Source organism: Silurus aristotelis (genome assembly GCF_946808225.1).
Source record: "Silurus aristotelis genome assembly, chromosome: 4".
NCBI lineage: Eukaryota > Metazoa > Chordata > Actinopteri > Siluriformes > Siluridae > Silurus > Silurus aristotelis.
The window spans coordinates 25,963,097-25,980,350 of record NC_139577.1 but is presented as its reverse complement, the minus strand read 5'-3'; the positions used below and the strand labels follow the sequence as shown (position 1 = coordinate 25,980,350).

The 17,254-nt window shown below is 39.3% G+C and overlaps 1 protein-coding gene and 1 long non-coding RNA gene across 9 annotated transcripts in view; one reads left to right on the top strand and one right to left on the bottom strand.

The window, feature by feature from the left end:
- The window catches only part of phactr2 (phosphatase and actin regulator 2), a 279,098-nt gene extending 265,819 nt beyond the window's left edge, over positions 1-13,279 (top strand). For all 8 annotated transcript variants that reach the window (XM_083538536.1, XM_083538540.1, XM_083538539.1 and 5 more), the window contains 7 exons: positions 2,068-2,231; positions 2,784-2,940; positions 3,822-3,877; positions 5,832-5,893; positions 6,379-6,516; positions 10,673-10,749; positions 11,992-13,279. In XM_083538536.1, the coding sequence (XP_083394662.1) occupies positions 2,068-2,231; positions 2,784-2,940; positions 3,822-3,877; positions 5,832-5,893; positions 6,379-6,516; positions 10,673-10,749; positions 11,992-12,007 (670 nt within the window). In that variant the 3' untranslated portion in view covers positions 12,008-13,279. The remainder of the gene's footprint in view (positions 1-2,067; positions 2,232-2,783; positions 2,941-3,821; positions 3,878-5,831; positions 5,894-6,378; positions 6,517-10,672; positions 10,750-11,991) is intronic.
- On the bottom strand, positions 12,430-16,405 carry LOC310724488. The gene is made up of 2 exons (XR_014533074.1): positions 14,101-16,405; positions 12,430-13,678 (listed from the first exon to the last, which is right to left on the bottom strand). It is a non-coding gene; the product is annotated as an uncharacterized lncRNA (long non-coding RNA).
- Positions 16,406-17,254: the final 849 nt, after the last annotated feature.

Genomic DNA, 17,254 nt, shown 5'->3' with positions numbered 1-17,254 from the left:
AGAGTTAAAGCTAAACTTACCTTTCCGCATCAGAAAAAAAACATGTCGGAACTAAAAATATCAGAGTTTTTTATACAGTCTCCATTTCTGTCTAACTCTTCCGCTGATGACACATCTGTTAGTAAAAAAGAAGGCTGCGGTTGTGCCAGCGTCGGAGAGAGGGAGAACGACAGAGACACTGAGGACCATCTTTCAATGTCAGTCAGTGAAAACATAAAGAAAAGTGCCGAAAGACATTTGAAAAACTTCTTGGATTCAAGAGTATCAACACCCTGATACTGAGTTACAGTACATTGAACTGGGTCATACAGAGGTTTTCCAAGACAAGTTCCACTTGGAACAGACCTCGCAAGGGTCAATCAAAGAAGTTGAGTCCTCGTGCTGTGTGTCGGGTGCAGAATCTGTCTAAAATAAAAACAGACACATTAATGCTGCAGCATTGATTTAGAGGTTGCAAAAGGGAAAGGTTTACTTTTTGGTGCTCAGACTGTGTGCTCACACTGCAACAAGTCTAGTTTACATGGCTGTCATCCCAGAAGGAAGCCTCTTCTGAAGCTGGTTTACAAGAAAGCTTGCAAACAGTTTCCTGAATACAACCTGTCCAAGAACATAAATTACTGGACACAGTAATTTAAACACTTTGGACACAGCTTTGACATGATCATTTAAGGTGTACTTATTTTTGTTGCCAGTAATTTAGACAATAATGGCGGGATGTTGTTATTTTTATAGGACAGGAAACAAATTGACTACTCTAAAATATTTTACTTTATTTCTATAGTATGGTCCCATGAGCACATATAATAGAATGATAGAATGGTTACTGAAATCTGATATATAAAATATAAACATACACACACACACACGGGCATGGACAAATATGGATGCTTTGTGCAAATGTATTTTCATTATTAGTGAAACCAGACTCAACATAATAATCTTGTAAATATTTGAAAGTAATTATGGTGTTTTTAAATTACGTAAATCAGGACACCAAATGGAACTTTTGTTGTTTCCACACGGACGGTTTTAATTGCTGAATGTGTGCATAATGGCAGTTTTTGGTGCTGATTTAAGACTTGGCGCATCAGTAAAACAAATGTTTAATGATTTTTTTTATATCTGAGTAAAGAAAGGACGTTGTGAATGTGTATGTTGGCGGTGAAGGTTTTTAATTGAAACTTTTATATTTATTTATTTATATTTTTTATAAAAATGAGATGCGCAGACATCCGTGCTGCATAAATTGCACGTTAAAATAAATATATATATATATATATATATATATATATAGATAGATAGATAGATAGATAGATAGATAGATAGATAGATAGATAGATAGATAGATAGATAGATAGATAGATTAATAGAAAGTAATTTTTCTGCGGCTGAAGAGTACTCTAAATGGAGGATTTTACTCTTTACAGTAAAGTCAATATTATACTTTTGGTTTTTCTTATTGACACCAAGAGACATATAAGACAGACGTTATGATGCGCTAGTTAACAGGAAGGAACTTGTCTCACAACTGTTCCCCGACATTAAGTGTCACATTAAGAGTTGATTATTGTAATGTTTTAGTTTAATTCAAATACATGTAGATTTTTGGAAAGTTTTTTGCACTTATAGGAAAATAATCCATTTCTGAACTGCATTTTGACACATCCCATCATGCCATTGTATTTGATTTATGTGTAACATCACACCCAAAACTGTTCCTTAAATATCAACTAGCAATGTGAGTAGGTTCTTGTGGCCTTGCCCACATTACCATCAGACCAACATCTGTGACCTTATTTCCTGTGAAGTAACTCTGTGAAAAACAGCAGTTGAAACAAAACAACATGCCTGTAATGAGCATGCTACATTTTTCTGTCATCCGCTCCCTGAAACAGTTTCCTGAGGGAGTCGTGGAGCACTAACGTGACATTATATTACGTATGACACATTGTGAATAGTAAAATGGGAAGGCTCGTAAGCACATGGTTGACTCTGGTTACAGATTGAATTGCGGTCTAGAGGCTGTGTTGAATTAGAGTGACTCTTTTGTGTTTGTTTGTTTTATAGAGCTGAAGGAAACAGGAAACAGCAGGGTGTCAATGTGGAAAGTCCAGAAGTGACCGTCATCCCTGATGCCTCTAAAGATACCACTACTAGCGACTCAGATTCGGACGGGCCCATACTCTATAAAGATGAGGAAGAGGAGGACGATGAGGACGAATACACATCCAGTATGTGTTGTGGTGTAGTTTTAGAGAATACATTTGCCGATATTACGCTAAAATCAGCCACATAATTTTTGCAAAAATCATAACCAGGTTAACATTAGGCAAATTATGGCAAAAAAAAAAAAAGATTAAATGTGCCATGGATTAGCAGAAATACAATACAGCACCTCTCTAGAGATTTTTTTCTTTTATTTTGGTAGTTTGTGTGTCTTTGATTGTTTGCTTGACCCCCCAATCAGTGTTCTGTTTAACATACACAGGCATTTTCTTGTCAAGTAAAATTATAAATTATCTTATTTTTCTTTCTATTAGCTTTTGAGACTCTAAGAGACTCAGTCAGACTCTGCTAGCATGTGTCTTTGCATAATAAGCAGCCTCATTTTTTTTTTTTTTTACTAGTTGCTTCTTTCCCTCCTACTTTTCTTACTCTCCTCTCTTTTTGTGCTCCTTGTCCCTTTCTTATTTTACCTCCACCCTCATTTTATGTCATTTTTGTAATGGTGGCAGAGAACCCAAGTGCCTGAGAGAGATTAGCATGAATATTTGTTTCCGTAGGCTCACTTGCCAGTAAAATCCGCCGCAGAGACACGCTTGCCATCAAACTCGGCAACAGGCCGAGCAAGAAAGAGCTGGAAGAGAAGAATATCCTTCCGAGGACGTCAATGACGGAGAGACAGGAACTGCGGCAGCAGATAGGCAGTAAACTAGTGAGGTGACGTAAACCCAGCACCCTGAGAACACTCTGTATTTAGTGTTACTGTGTACCGAACTGTCATCTACATCTACACACTCCAGCTAAAGATGGAACCCATAGTATACACCCATCAGCTATAACATTAGGATGTCAAATTAAAAACCACACGAATACCAAAACACTGGGTTTCCCAGCAGAACGTTGCCCAGAGCATCACACTGTCTTAGCAGCATGCCTTTTGTTCCTATAGAGCATCTCTTCCCAGGTAAGCAACTGACATACACCTAGCTGTTCACATTATGTCAAAGAAAACATTAGTCATCCGGCTATTCCACTTTTTTCCATTGCACCATTGTAGAAGCTTTTGTTACATTTTTTTCAGTAGTCGGCGGGATCTCCCCAAACGTTTTAATGAGACTTGCATGACTATGATCCTGTCATTTTTTTTATCCTTAGACCCCTTTTTTTGGTAGGTACCAACCTGCTGTTAGCACCTGCTGCTGTTTTGGAGATGCTTTGACCCAGTTATTTAGCCATCTTTTGTTAAAAGTCACTCAGATCCTTACGCTTGCCCATTTTTCCTGCTTCCTACACATCAGCTGTCACTTCCATCACTTCCTGTTTTTTATTTGACAGGTTGTAACACAATAATAAATATGTTACTCACGTCACCAGGCAATGGTTTTAATGTTATGGCTGATCGCTTTATTTCGAAAGACTTTATCAGGAATTGCTGAATGGTTCTGGAGAGCAGTTTGTTGTACTTTCCAGTAACACCTAGCTGAGGTGTTTGGTTAGTCCTGATTGGAAATCTTGCTAAACATTTTTTTAGCTGTTCATATTCATAATGTGATTATTGATTAGCACAGTGATTGACATTTTGTGTTCTCTCACTGCAGGCGACTCAGCCAGAGGCCCACCACTGAAGAACTTGAGCAGAGGAACATCTTAAAACGTGAGTTTTAGGCCTTGTTTTCAGGTCACATGGGCACACTGACATGGAAATCCTGTCTCTGTAGGGTTTTAAAAATTGCTTTGACCCCATAGTGGGTTATAAAAAGGCCATGGAAATGATTAAGACTTTTTTGTGTTATGTAGTGCCTTTGAGTTTGCATTGATCATTGTTAGGGGTTCCCTGGTGGTCTAGTGGTTAGGATGTGGCGCTCTCACCGATGCGGCCCGGGTTTGATTCCTGGTCAGAAAACCGAACCCAGCCATTAGGGTTGCACAGGCCAGTGCACTCTTAGTGCCGGTCCCAAGCCCGGATAAATAGGGAGGGTTGCGTTAGGAAGGGCATCCAGCGTAAAAACATGTGCCAAATCAAACATGCGGATCATGAATACGGATGATCCGCTGTGGCGACCCCTAATGGGAGAAGCCGAAAGAAAGTTATTGATAATCGTTAGCCAGTGAAGCACAGACAACAGTGCCAGAATCTATTGTGGCTGGTGGCTCCCTTAAGTGCATATAGTTCCTGAGTATGACCACATTAAGCTAATTACTAGTCTTTAGTCTTTGGGTGAAATATGTGAGGTGTATGATTTTTCTTTTCTTTTCCTAATCTGAGGGGACAATATATATCAGAATATACAGTATATGTTACTTCTGTAACTTTTAGATATACATTTATTTATTTATTCATAAGGCTTTATCCTAATCATTATGGTAGATCATGGTGGATCTGGAATCTATCCTATTGACACTAAATATAGGATGGAAATATCTGAGCCTTTGGTTGTCTTCAAATGAAGAGTAAAGACCCACCCCTTAACCTAGCACTTTGAATTGGCGCATGATTTTTATACTGTATTAACCTCCTCAGAGGAACGATTGTACTCCAAGAAGAATGAGTTTTGATAGCGATTACAAATCTCTCACTCTCTCTGAATTTCTTGCCAAATGCCAGAAATTTAAATGTCCATTAAATGGCTTGTTTTCGGGCAGTTTAAAGGACAAACGTTAGATGTGATTCTCCACACAGAGAATAAAACCCCAGATTTAGGTTTGTTTATATTGAGTGTGAACAAAATTTTCTTTTCATCACATGACGTTTTTTGTGTTTCCTCACAAAAGAGTTCATACTACATAGTATAAGTATGCAAGTTGGGATGAAGCACATGCTTTGACCCTAATTGCTTACATTTAAACGATGGCATTTTTTTAATACTACGGGTGTCATAGCTTTAGAAAGTACCAAAAACTAAAATTGGTCTTTAAACTTTCTTAAAATTGAAAGAATAAGTACCAATTTCTCCCTAAATAGGTTCAGCTCTGTCATGTAGCTTAGGCCATTTCCATTAAATGCTCTCAAAACTATATATGAAACCTGGAAAGGTATTTTTTATAGAACTGCATAATCCACTGTCAGGTGCCAATTTCTTTTGAGGAGAACAGTAATTACTCACCTGGACTGCATGAAAATCCAAACATCTACAATAACCAGGATCAAAGAGCCTCCATGGCAGGCTGAGTCACCCCAATTTCACACATTTTATACTCAGAGAAGCGAAAATAATGAAGCACAGAAAGAACTGCACGCATTGTCAAAATGTCATTTTATTCTAAGCACCGTTGTTAAGATGGAAAGGAACTGAACGAGCTGCTGGACAGTTAATGCAGTGTGACTGATAGGAAAGAAACAGCGTGTTCGTTTTCTCTCGACCACTGAAGTGCACTTTGGCCGGATGCTGAGACTCGCATTCAGCATGGAAAACTATCATCAAGTCTTTCTCAGACACTCAGATTTTCATTTGTCATATTGTAAGGCGTATCAAAACCGCATTATAATAGAAGTGTACTTTTAATTTGTATTTTGGTGGTTAGAGATGTAAGATATTGCAGTAACAGGTTCATACCAGTGTGAGATAAAAATAAATAAAAAAATAATCATTTTTGTTCCATCACTGCAGAGAAAAATGAGGAAGAGGAACATGAAGCCAAGCAAGAAATTAAAAGGCGGCTTTCTCGGAAGGTACCACACTTGTAAAAATCTTTTTTTTTTTTCTTTATTAATTGCATCTTAGATTTTACATTGTAAACGTTTTTAATTGTTTAAGGTTTGACTTAAGAAATTAAGTATTTTATCAGTATTCAATATTGCTTATGAATTCTAAATTACTTGCAAGGAGTTGATACTGTTATCAGCTCGAGCAGAATGTATTTGTGGTGCACTGCGCCATCTGGTGGATATGAGGTGTAGAATCTTTAAAGTGTCAAGCTGTAATAATTATCAAAGAAATCAGTATAAAAAAATAAATAAAACAATAATTGGTGACAAATGGTCCCAAACTTGGAGTGCTCTGTCTACCCTGCAGTTGTACTTATTTTAAAGCTTGCTCTCTACAAGGATTTTGTTGTTTAGGTATCTATTTAACTAGAGTATCGTACAGACACCAGTTACTATTCAATGTAAAATGTCAAAAAAAATTTTGTTTGTTTTATTTTGTTTTCCTGTAGCTGAGTCTCCGGCCCACAGTCGCCGAGTTAGTAGCACGGAGGATCCTGCGGTTTAACGAGTACGTGGAGGTAACTGAGGCAAAAGACTATGATCGGCGTGCTGACAAGCCCTGGACCAGGCTGACACCTGCAGACAAAGTGAGGCTTTCCCTGATGCTCCTCTTTCTCCTACATCCCAGATTCTTTATATTGCAAGCACCAAGAAAGACAAAGAACCTGTCATTAGGGCTTTTCATGTGCTTCATTTCTTCGGGTTATCTTCGTTCTTAAACACTGCTTTTATCTCCATGTAGAGGAACAATTCACAGTTGGAATTTAGAAGCAGGGGTTGCACTGTTTTCACCCGGGGCTATAAAACCCTGCTCCAAAGCAGGCCTAGCACCTTTTTCAGTGTTAACTCCACATTGCAATGCCAAACGTGTGAAATAATGCTTAGAAACAGACACACATAGGGCTGCAGCTATCGATTATTTTAGTTATCGAGTTCAAGTAATCAGATAAGAAGTACTTTTTCTTTTTTGTAGAAAAATACTAAAAAAATACAATAAAAATAAGACATGTCTCTTAAAATAGACAAGTAATTAATTAGAAAAAATGACATTTTAACATTTTTATTGCTGAATATGCAACAATAAAACAAAATAATCCAAGATTTTATTTATTCTTTACATTTATAATGATGAATCGAGGTTCTTCTTCTTCTTTCGGCTGCTCCCATTAGGGGTCGCCACAGCAGATCATCCGTCTCCATACCACCCTGTCCTCTACATCTGCCTCTTTTACACCAACTACCTGCATGTCTTCCCTCACCACATCCATGAACCTCCTTCTTGGCCTTCCTCTTTTCCTCCTACCTGGTGGCTCCATCCTCAGCATTCTTCTACCAGTATAATTTATGTCCCTCCTCTGCACATGTCCAAACCATCTCAATCTCGCCTCCCTCACCTTGTAACCAAAACGTCCTACATGAGCTGTCCCTCTAATAAACTCATTTCTAATCTTGTCCATCCTCGTCACTCCCAACGAAAACCTTAACATCTTCAGCTCTGCTACCTCCAGCTCCATCTCCTGTCTTTTACTCAATGCCACTGTCTCTAATCCATACAACAGCGCAGGTCTCACCACAGTCCTATAAACTTTTCCTTTCATTCTTGCAGATACTCTATCACAAATCACTCCTGTCACTCTTCTCCACCCACTCCACCCCTGCCTGCACTTTTTTCTTCACTTCTCTAACACACTCTCCATTACTTTGCACTGTTGACCCCAGGTACCTGAACTCCTCCACCTTTTCCAGCTCTTCTCCCTGCAACCGCATTACTCCACTGCCCTCCCTCTCATTCACACACATGTATTCTGTCTTACTCCTACTGAGTTTCATTCCCCTTCTCTCCAGCGCGTACCTCCACCTCTCCAGGCTCTTCTCAACCTGCTCCCTACTCTCACCACAAATCACAATATCATCCGCAAACATCATAGTCCAGGGAGCCTCCTGTCTGACCTCGTCCGTCAACCTGTCCATCACCACTGCAAACAGGAAAGGGCTCAGGGCCGATCCTTGATGCAGTCCAACCTTCATTTTGAACCAGTCTGTCGTACCTAATGCACACTTCACTGCCGTCACACTGTCCTCATACATGTCCTGCACCACACTCACATACTTCTCTGACACACCTGACTTCCTCATACAATACCACAACTCCTCTTTTGGCACCCTGTCGTACGCTTTCTCTAAATCCACAAATACACAATGCAATTCCTTCTGTTCTTCTTTAAACTTCTCCATCAACATCCTCAAAGCAAATAAGGCATCTGTGGTGCTCTTTCTCAGCATGAAACCATACTGTTGCTCACAGATGGTCACCTCTTCTCTCAGCCTGGCTTCCACAACTCTTTCCCATAACTTCATGGTGTGACTGATCAACTTAATTCCCCTGTAGTTACTGCAGGTCTGCACATCTCCCTTATGCTTAAAGATCGGTACCAGCACACTCCTTCTCCATTCCTCAGGCATCCTCTCCCCTTCCAGAATCCTGTTAAACAATCTGGTTAAAAACTCCACTGCCATCTCTCCTAAACATCTCCACGCTTCTACCGGTATGTCATCTGGTCCAACCAACTTTCCACTCTTCATCCTCTTAATCGCTGCTCTCACTTCCTCCTTACTAATCCTATCTACATCCTGCTTCACCAACTCCACATCGTCCAACCTTCTCTCTCTCTGATTTTCCTCATTCATCAGCTGCTCAAAATACTCCCTCCACCTTCTCAACACACTCTCCTCACTAGTCAACACATTTCCCTCTCCATCCTTTATTGCTCTAACTTGCAGTACATCCTTCCCAGCTCGGTCCCTCTGCCTGGCCAATTGGTATAAATCCTTTTCTCCTTCCTTAGTGTCCAACCTCTCATACAGCTCCTCATATGCCTTATCCTTGGCTTTCGCCACATCCCTCTTTACCTGCTGCCGCATCTCCTTGTACTCCTGCCTACTTTTCTCATCACTCTGTCTATCCCACTTCTGTTTTGCCAACCTCTTTCCCCTTATGCTCTCCTGCACTTTCTCATTCCACCACCAAATCTCCTTGTCTTGCTTTCTATTTCCAGATGTCACACCAAGTACTTTTCTAGCTGCCTCCCTCATCACTCCTGCAGTAGTTGCCCAATCATCCAACACATCCAACTTCCTCCTTAAGTTTCCACCATCTTATTTTTCTTTCAGTCCTCATTCTCCTCCTCTTTTTCTTCGCCTCCAAAACCATCCTACAGACCACCATCCGATGCTGTCTAGCTACACTGTCCCCCGCCAACACCTTACAGTCTCCAATCTCCTTCAGGTTGCATCTCCTGCATAGCACATAGTCCACCTGTGTGCACCTTCCTCCACTCTTATACGTCACCCTATGATCCTCCTTCTTCTTAAAATACGTGTTCACCACTGCCATTTCCATCCTTTTAGCAAAATCTACTACCATCTGCCCTTCCTCATTCCTCTCCTTAAAACCATACCTACCCATCACCTCCTCATCACCTCCTCATCACCTCTGTTCCCTTCACCTACATGCCCATTAAAGTCTCCCCCAATCACCAAATCGTTCTTTCCTAGATACACTATCCACCACTTTATCTAATTCACTCCAGAATCTTTCCTTCTCCTCCATCTCACAGCCAACTTGTGGAGCATAGGCACTGATGACATTTATCATCATCCCTTCAACTTCCAGCTTCACGATCATCACCCTATCAGAAACTCTCTTCACCTCCACTACATTCTTACTGTACTCTTCCTTCAGAATCACCCCTACACCATTTCTCTTTCCATCCACACCATGATAGAACAGTTTAAATCCACCTCCAATGTTCCTGGCCTTACTCCCTTTCCACTTGGTCTCCTGAACACACAACTACCTTTCTCCTCTCCATCATATCAGCTACCTCTCTCCCTTTACCCGCCATAGTACCAACATTTAAAGTACCAACCCGAACCTCCACTCTCCCACACTGCTCCTTTCCCAGCCGTCTCTGTAGACGTCTTCCTCCTCTCCTCCTCCTCCTTCGGCCAACAGTAGCCCAATTTCCACCGGTCCTCTGTCGGCTAACGATACCTGTGGCGGTCGTTGTTAACCCGGGCCTGAAATTCTCATTTGTGATCCGCATATTTGATTTGACACATGTTTTGACGCTGGATGCCCTTCCTAACGCAACCCTCCCAATTTACCCGGGCTTGGGACCGGCACTAAGAGTGCACTGGCTTGTGCATCCATAATGGCTGGGTTATCATGTGTTAGTAACTGTGTTAATAACTGTGTTAGTTATTTAGTTAAACTAAAAGGATGCAAGATTTATGAGAGGAAACGAAAACTCAGACATCTCACTGGATAACACCCCTCATAAATATAACTAAATGCATTTAGGGCTGACTTCTATTGTTTTTCTATTGTGTTATATTGTGACATATGTCTTGTGTTGGTGCTGCCACCTACTGGTCATTACAATCAAGTAAAATGAAAAAACTTAAATTTTTTTGCTAAAGTTGTAAATCATATAAATAGAGTTTTTCCAAACAAATAATGGACTGGATAAGGATATGTTGTTCTAGTAAATTAAAAAAATCTCTGCAAGTTGTGGATCACTATGGGATATTAATGTATAGCGAAAGTGGAAAGCTCAGATGTCATTCCACCAGGAATGGAGGGAGGAAATTACGTTTGGGTGAACTGGAATGGTATGGTTTTGTTTAGATGCTCTTTTAAGGATGAATTTAAGATATATTTATCTTTTTTTTTGTTGGCAGGCTGCTATACGCAAGGAGCTTAACGAGTTTAAAAGCAAAGAAATGGAAGTTCACGAAGAGAGCAAACATTACACCAGGTGAGTCAGTGTACAGCAGCATAATACGCAGCCACAAAATGAAAGAAATGAGTTAAATTCATTTAGCAAATACGTCATAGTCATGAGATGTCACATTTTCTATAACTTAATATTCATAATGCATCATAATGTATCATAACTTATCTTAATTTGTAAGCTAGGGTTGTCTTAAATAATTTTTTGCAGAATATCTGATCTTCTTTAACAAACACCTGCACAAATTTGAACCAGTAATCCGAGCATCTAAATTACAGAGCAATACAAGCAGGTGTATTATATGAAGGCACAATGTACACGTGCATACAATCAGGATCATACATTCTTACCAATACCTTATATTGGGGTTGAAGTTAAATATGAATCTGAAAGCTCAAGGTAGGACCTGGAGACAGCTGCAGTAAAGGCCTGGCGGAGCATCACCATCTGGTTCAGCCAGTTATTGACTGCAGTGTTGCAAATAGAGATTTTGGGGACTATAATATTTAAAAGTGCTCTCATATGTAAATACTCTTAAATTTAAGTAGAAAATCTGCATTCATATACACTATTTAAGTAACATTTTATATATATATATATATATATATATATATATATATATATATATATATATATATATATATATATATATATATATAAAACATACAGCATGAAGACAAATGTTTTAAAGTAATTATGGTGTTTTAAATGACAAATCATCAGGACACCAAACAGAACCTTTGCTATGTTTCCACACGGATGTTTTTATTGCCTGATGTGTGCACCATGGGGGATGTGCTTGATTTGAGACTTGGCACATCATTAGTGATTTAAATGTTTTCTTTTCCGTTTATTATTTTTATATCTGAGTAGAGGAAAGTCATCGTGACAAATTGTGTGGTGCATTGAGGGTTTCAATTTCGCCTCTTTTTTATATTTATTTATTTGTTTGTTTGTTTATTTATTTATTTATTTTTTTTGAAAAATGGTCAAATAGAAATGCATGCTGCTAATCAAGTATAAATAAAATGTATTTAATACAATTAGTGTCGTTAAAATGAATTTGGAATAATTTTGACAGCCGTCGTATGTATGTATGTATGTGTGTGTAATATATATATATATATATATACTGATTAAGTAGAGCTTATTGGCTTCCTCCTCAGAAAGCTGCCTTGTTCTCTAATGAATTTTGGCTTGATGTTTTTTCAGTCTTCCCACTGTGATTGTGTTAAAATAGCATCCGCTCCCTTTGTGCCTTGGCAGGTTCCATCGTCCCTGAGAGGCTGGAGTGGCGCCCGCACTGTTCTTCCCCTCTCTCTCTGTCTCTCTTTCCCTATCTCTCTTTCCCCCTCTCTTCCGGTTCTTTCACTTAATTTTCCACTGTGGGGCTTAGACCTAAGCTCCATGTCACACACTGACACAGTGTTTCTATAACATCATCTAATGCTTAGGTGAAATAGAGGACAGCTGAAATGCCAGCGAGAGGGACGTCTGTGCAAGAACAAACATGAACAGGTGCCTTACTCTGTCCCTGGCTTTGTTTGCACACACTAAGGACATGGAGACTTGTTTTTCTTTCTTTCTTTTTTTTTTTTCTTTTAAAGAAGGATATCCCAGTATGCCTCAGGACATACAGTCACATATAAAGTAACTTCTCAACACACCATTCTGTACGTCTTTGTGCTGCAGAGGACATGGGCCTTCTTTTTTAATCATGTGACTGATTTTATAACAGTGTTACAGCGTGAAGTCCCTTATTACTTGTGAATATTCATGCATGTGGAAAAGCATTTTAAAAGGCATAGTCACCCACTGAACTCCATTTCTATGGGAAACTTCAAACAAGAAGACTTTTACATAATTAAAAGTGTTTGTTCATGTTATTATTATTATTATTATTTGTATTATTATTGTTCTGCTGACTGGTAGCAGCTGTAAAGGAACTCTCAAATTAGCTTTGTGCCTTTTTCTATTCCATTCAATAAGCTCCATTCGAGCATATGTGGTGCAGATGGTCTTTAGTTTTCATAGCTTCACAGTCTTATGGTTAACATGTTCTCTGATTTGGCCTTTAGGCAAAATGGGCTGTACATTATAAACGCTGTATTGATCACGACAGGGCTGAATTATCACTCCATTATTCCAGCTGGACTCTCAGACTATGGGAAATTCTCAACCATTCAACATGCTGGGTTTACACAGATGCTTATATATGTGTGTTTAGTGCTCCTGGTGGTTTTCTCCTCTAATAGAGCCTCATCTCTTTTCTGCACCACTTACTTCTCATTGTATTCAAACGGGTGGGAAAACTCCGGGTCTGTTTTGCTGCTGCAAGCCATATTGCATTAATATCGTGATATGATGTGGGATCAATTTGTTTGCGTTACTATTATAAGACGACATTACCACAAATGTACATGTGCGAAGAGGTCGCTAGTATAGTTTTGTCAGTGCAAACAGGTATCATGGAGAAATATTTAAATTATTTTTAATCCGCTGTTGTACAGAATGTGCATATGATACATGTAAATACATTCAATATGCCGTAAAAGCAAGACTGGGTTGTTTTTTGTTTGGTTTGTGATTTTGCGCTCTTTCTGTAATTAAAAAACACCTTTTTTTTTTCCCCTTTCGGAATCTTACATCATGTATCCTATTGAGTATTATATATAATCTATGTAATTCTGTGCTAACAAATTAGTTCCTGGTATAATTGTAGCTGACTTTTATAAGTATTTTATTGTCATTATTATTATTAGCCTGTTGTGTTGCATATTTTCTGTGTGTATACTCTGGTTTCCAGGGTTCTAGAGTTTTCTCACATCTCACAGAAACATTATGGTGGGTGCACTGAATATACTAAATGGCCCCTACGTGTCTGCAGGATACACTGGTGGCATCCTATCTTTGCTTTAATCCCATTTCTTGCCCAGTGTTCCAGGGATAGACTCTGGATCCACTTCTTCTTCTGCTTCTTTCGGCTGCTCCCATTAGGGGTCGCCACAGTGGATCATCCATTTCCATACCACCCTGTCCTCTACATCTGTCTCTTTCACACCAACTACCTGCATGTCTTCCCTCACCACAGCCATAAACCTCCTCTTTGGTCTTCCATTTCCATACCACCCTGTCCTCTACATCTGTCTCTTTCACACCAACTACCTGCATGTCTTCCCTCACCACAGCCATAAACCTCCTCTTTGGTCTTCCTCTTTTCCTCATTCCTGGTGGCTCCATCCTCAGTATTCTCCTACCAATATACCCCATGTCCCCCCTCTGCACATGTCCAAACCATCTCAATCTCGCCTCTCTTACCTTGTCTCCAAAACGTCCAACATGCGCCGTCCCTCTAATAAACTAATTTCTAAAGACTCTGGATCCACTGTGACCCTGACTAGGAAAAAAGCTTTTTGTGTATACCTGAGTGGTCTTTCACACCACTCAGGTATACACAGCCACTATACTGCATTTTTTTCAAGCTGATTTTTGGCTTGTGTAAATCTAATTAAATCAGACCAGAAGGCTCTGCTAATTCACACCATTGACTCCAAGGGCTGATATTTTTCCATAATACTGAACACAAATCGGCACTATTAATTTCACATTAAGTCTTGCTGGTGTTCCACAAATCATTTTAGTGCTTAGTAAAGCAGCTCAGAACCGGATACACTGAGCAGATGGTAAGATGAGTGGTATCAAATGTCACACGACTCGGTTCCATGGAACAAAGATGATACGGCAAACACAGTAAAACGTTGCTGTCAGCTGGTCCATTTTATAGTAGAGTTTATAGGAGACCCAGGTGTCCTTTTGGTGGTGAAAATATCTTTTTAATCTTTTCTTTTTAATGAGCACATGTTCTCTGCCTTGATTCTTGGAGTACCTCATCCTGCACATTTTATTGCTTTCTTTGCTCCCAACACACCAGATTATCCAATCAACTAATTAGAAATCCTCCCTGTGAAAGAGCAGCGACAACACCAGAGTTGGAAATCTTCATAATATAGGAAGATTTTATTCCTGTGTTCCTGTGCCTTTGCACTTGTTTTGAGGTGTGAGTTATGGATAGGAATATTTCTACATTCATCTGAGAAATTCATCCATTTTTACACCTCTGAACAAATCCAAGTAATACAATAAACCCTGAGGTGTTTTTTTGTTTGTTTGTTTTTTTTTTTTTTGGGGGGGGGGGGGGGGGGACCATGCTATCCTATAATAATTGTACCTTATATGCAGCAACAGCTTGTCACTATAGATTGATATGGAGCAGAACATTAGTAATGGCATGGCGTCAAATGGAATTTCAAGTAAAATAAAAGTCAAGATGATATCATTCTTGACAGGCTTTTATTCATGAGTAATCATATAATAGACAGTCGAGAGCTACCAAGAATATGTGAAGGTGTCAGACCTGGTTCAGGTGATGAAAGAGAAGAAAATGTCTTTAGCTCCAGTGAGTTAATGTGTGTGCCTTTCTGGGAGAGTGACTCATGGTTCAAGTCTATGTTAAGGAGATATAAGTGCTTATTTAACAGAGTCTTTCAGCCCTAATGGCTTAGTTGGTTAACACCTATGACTTTCTGAAAGTGACATAGTATGAGTCTTAGTGATATGAGTGTCTCTGTAACTGTGTTTATCTTCCTCTCTGTAGGCAGATGTGTTAAACATATAATAAACCCCTTAATAAAAAGGAGAAGCAGTCAAACCTAATGGCTCAGTGGTTTAAGGTGTTGGTGGCATTGTGGTTAAAAACATTGTTGACAATAGGTTGGTTGCTCGGATCTGGCTTATGAGTTGTGCAGTGAAAGGAAGGAGGAAGTATATTATGCTTTATAACCCCACAAAAACTTCATTTAGTCATCCTGAACTTTCCCCACAACCATATCTTGAAGACCAGACTGGGGTTTGAACCAGCAAACTCTCAATCCAGAGGCAAAGCTCCTCCATCTTTTTTTCTCTCTCTATTAGTAGAATAGCAAAACAAAAATAACCCAATAGGTTACCTTTAATGAAAGATAAATCCTCTTAAAATATAATAAATACCAGCAAAGCAGTCAGCCCCCTGTGCCTCAGTGGGTTATGGTGTTGGTGGCTTTGTGATAAAGCTTAGAAGTTGTTGGTTTGAATCTGGTTTGTCGGTATGCCGGGTGTGTTGTGTGTTGAAATCCGAGAGGAAGAAGGGTGTAGTGGTTTGGGGTTTTTTTGCAGTATTTTCTATATATGCAAATGTTTTCTTTCTCATCCATAACCCCTTCCCTTCAGTTCCTGAGAATATGGGGAGGCAGCTGCCCAGATACTGCCCCACTGTTTAAGGTCAGACCCTGCAGCATCTTCCACACCTTTTATAGTTCTGGCTGCTTCATTTCATAGATTTGGCTGAGGGCTAAACAATCAGCTGTCCAGAACCTTCCACAGAACTGTTTTTCAGTTCGAGACCTCGCTGGGGTTAGAACTAGCAACCCCTCAATTCAGAGGCAAAGCTCATCCATTTGAGCCACTTCATCTATTGCTTGGTAACTGTTTTCAAGTTCTGTTCACTTTTTTAAGCAGGACCACTTACTGGTACTTATCATAATGACATAATGGAAGATTTAAGCATTTTATTATGTCTTTTGTTTTTCCTTTTAAATTTTATTCAATCTTTGGCAAATTTGGCAAAGAACATTTAGATAGAAAAAAAAAACATTCTCCTGTATTACACTTCATTAGAAGAAGTCAAATAATTTATTAGAAGAAAAAAATCTAGGGTTAGGGGGCCAAGCTCTAAAGTGCTGAGGCAAAGTGCTCTAGCAAGTCTGTGGTAGAGCATCAAACTATCCAGTACCTGAACATGTGAGGATGTTCTATGTGCTTTTATTTTTGTGGCAACAGTTTGAGAAAGAATCACATACAATTGTTTTGCAAAGGTTTCCACAAACTATGTGGCAAATAGTGAATATGGTTTGCTTGGAAGATGATGCCACTGTGGAGCACATGGCTTTCTGATGTACAGACATTACTTATTCTATATAACACCCCCTTTCTCTCTTTTTTAAAATATCTTACCATAGAAATTGTTTTGTACATCAGACACACCAGCTGTGTTTCATTTTAGTTAATTCAAATGATTTGCTGTAAATCTTGGCAGCTGTGGAGCATTTTTAAACTAATCCAATCTGCCATCCTTCATTAACTGTTCTGCACTATGCTTCTCCCACAAAAATCAGGTGCCATGATTCCAGCCCAGGTGGGCATCAGTTGGTGCTTGCTGCCTTTATAATATATTGACCACAATGTGCAATAATAGCTTAGTACTCTACGGACAAAAGTATTGAAACAACTGACTTCCAATATGTGGTACATACACAAAATTCTTACCACACATGTGGAGGCACACAATTGTATAGGATGTCTTTGGATGCGGTAGCATAAACCTTCCATTTATTTGACTTCTAGGAAACCCAAACATATTCCAGCATGGCAATGCTTCTGACTTCTGACCTCCATCCTATTTAACGCATTTGAAATGATATGGAATGCTGACTGG